The sequence below is a fragment of the Grammomys surdaster genome, unplaced genomic scaffold (assembly GCF_004785775.1).
Source record: "Grammomys surdaster isolate TR1022 unplaced genomic scaffold, NIH_TR_1.0 126035, whole genome shotgun sequence".
In the NCBI taxonomy this organism is placed as follows: domain Eukaryota; kingdom Metazoa; phylum Chordata; class Mammalia; order Rodentia; family Muridae; genus Grammomys; species Grammomys surdaster.
The window spans coordinates 4988647-4989996 of record NW_021620848.1 but is presented as its reverse complement, the minus strand read 5'-3'; the positions used below and the strand labels follow the sequence as shown (position 1 = coordinate 4989996).

General features: G+C 40.7%; 1 protein-coding gene across 1 annotated transcript; it reads right to left on the bottom strand.

Annotated features, from left to right (window-relative positions):
• Window positions 1-417: 417 nt before the first annotated feature.
• LOC114610253 (olfactory receptor 1L8) lies at window positions 418-1350 on the bottom strand. Its single transcript, XM_028754755.1, has one exon. It carries the CDS (start codon window positions 1348-1350, stop codon window positions 418-420), a length of 933 nt encoding a protein of 310 aa, XP_028610588.1.

The window sequence follows — 1350 nt, the reverse complement described above, 5'->3', positions numbered from 1 at the left end:
TTCATCCTATCCTGTTCTTTCCTTGCCCTTATATTCAGATTTCAAAGGCACTCAACTGCTACAAATTATGTAATTTTTAAGTGATATTTTGAATTGTGTAAAATTTTGGAGGACCAGTTTAATAGACAATGAGAATTTGACTCAGAAGCTATTTTAGAGTAAAAGGATTAGTTAAGAAGTTTTTGGAAGATGAGAATACAAATAATGAGGACGGGGAGAAACAGAGAATAAGAGCATCGTACCTACAGAAGTGTGTGGATTCCTGATACCCATCATGGATTAACTCATTGGATATAAATGTCCCCCATAGCCTTTTCATACACGCATAATAAAATGCTAAGCTCTGACACTGTTTACTGAGAACATCAGAAACAAGCCTAAGTGAAGCAGAGTTGTGAATTTGTCAAGAGATTCTACTTAGATGCTCCTTCTGCTTATGAGCTTCCTCAGACCCTGCTTCAAGTCTTTGTTTCTCAAGCTATAGATGAAAGGGTTTAGCATAGATGAAAAAACTGTGTAGACAATTGTTGCTATATGGTCTTTGACACTATAAGTTGACACAGGCTGTAAATACACATAGAAGATGCTTCCATAAAAGAGGGTTACCACAGTGAGGTGAGAACCACAAGTGGAAAAGGCTTTGCGTTTCCCAGCAGCAGAAGGTATCTTGAGGACTGTAATAAGGATTCTGATGTAGGAGAAGGCAATGTACAGGAAAGGGGTCACCAAGACAAGAGCTCCTTCTGTCACTATCACAATCTCATTGACAAATGTGGAGGAGCAGGATAATTTTATCAGAGGACTGAGGTCACAGAGAAAGTGGTGAATAACATTGGAGTCACAAAAGGTCAGACGATTAAGTAAAAGTGTGTGCAGAAGTGAATGGAGATGAGGAAAGGAGCAAGAGAAGGTCACCAGTAGGACACATCGATGATGGTTCATGATGGTGACATAGTGGAAGGGGTTGCAGATGGCTACATACCGGTCAAAGGCCATTACTGCCAGAAGACAGCTATCACTGTTACCCAAGGCATAGAGAAAATACATTTGTGTCAGACATCCTGCATAGGAGATGGTCTTCTTTTCTGACAGAAAATTCACCAGCATCTTCGGGACAATAGTTGTAGTGAAACAAATGTCAGTTAAAGACAGAAATCTCAAGAAAAAATACATGGGAGTATGGAGATGAGGGTTAGAGTGGATGATCAGAATGATGAGCAGGTTCCCTGCTAGAGTAGCCAGGTAAATGGTGAGGAAGAGGATAAAGAGTGGCTTTTGGTCCTCAGGCCGAGGGGAGAGTCCCAGGAGGATGAACTCAGAGACAATTTTGGTTTGGTTAACTCTTTCCAT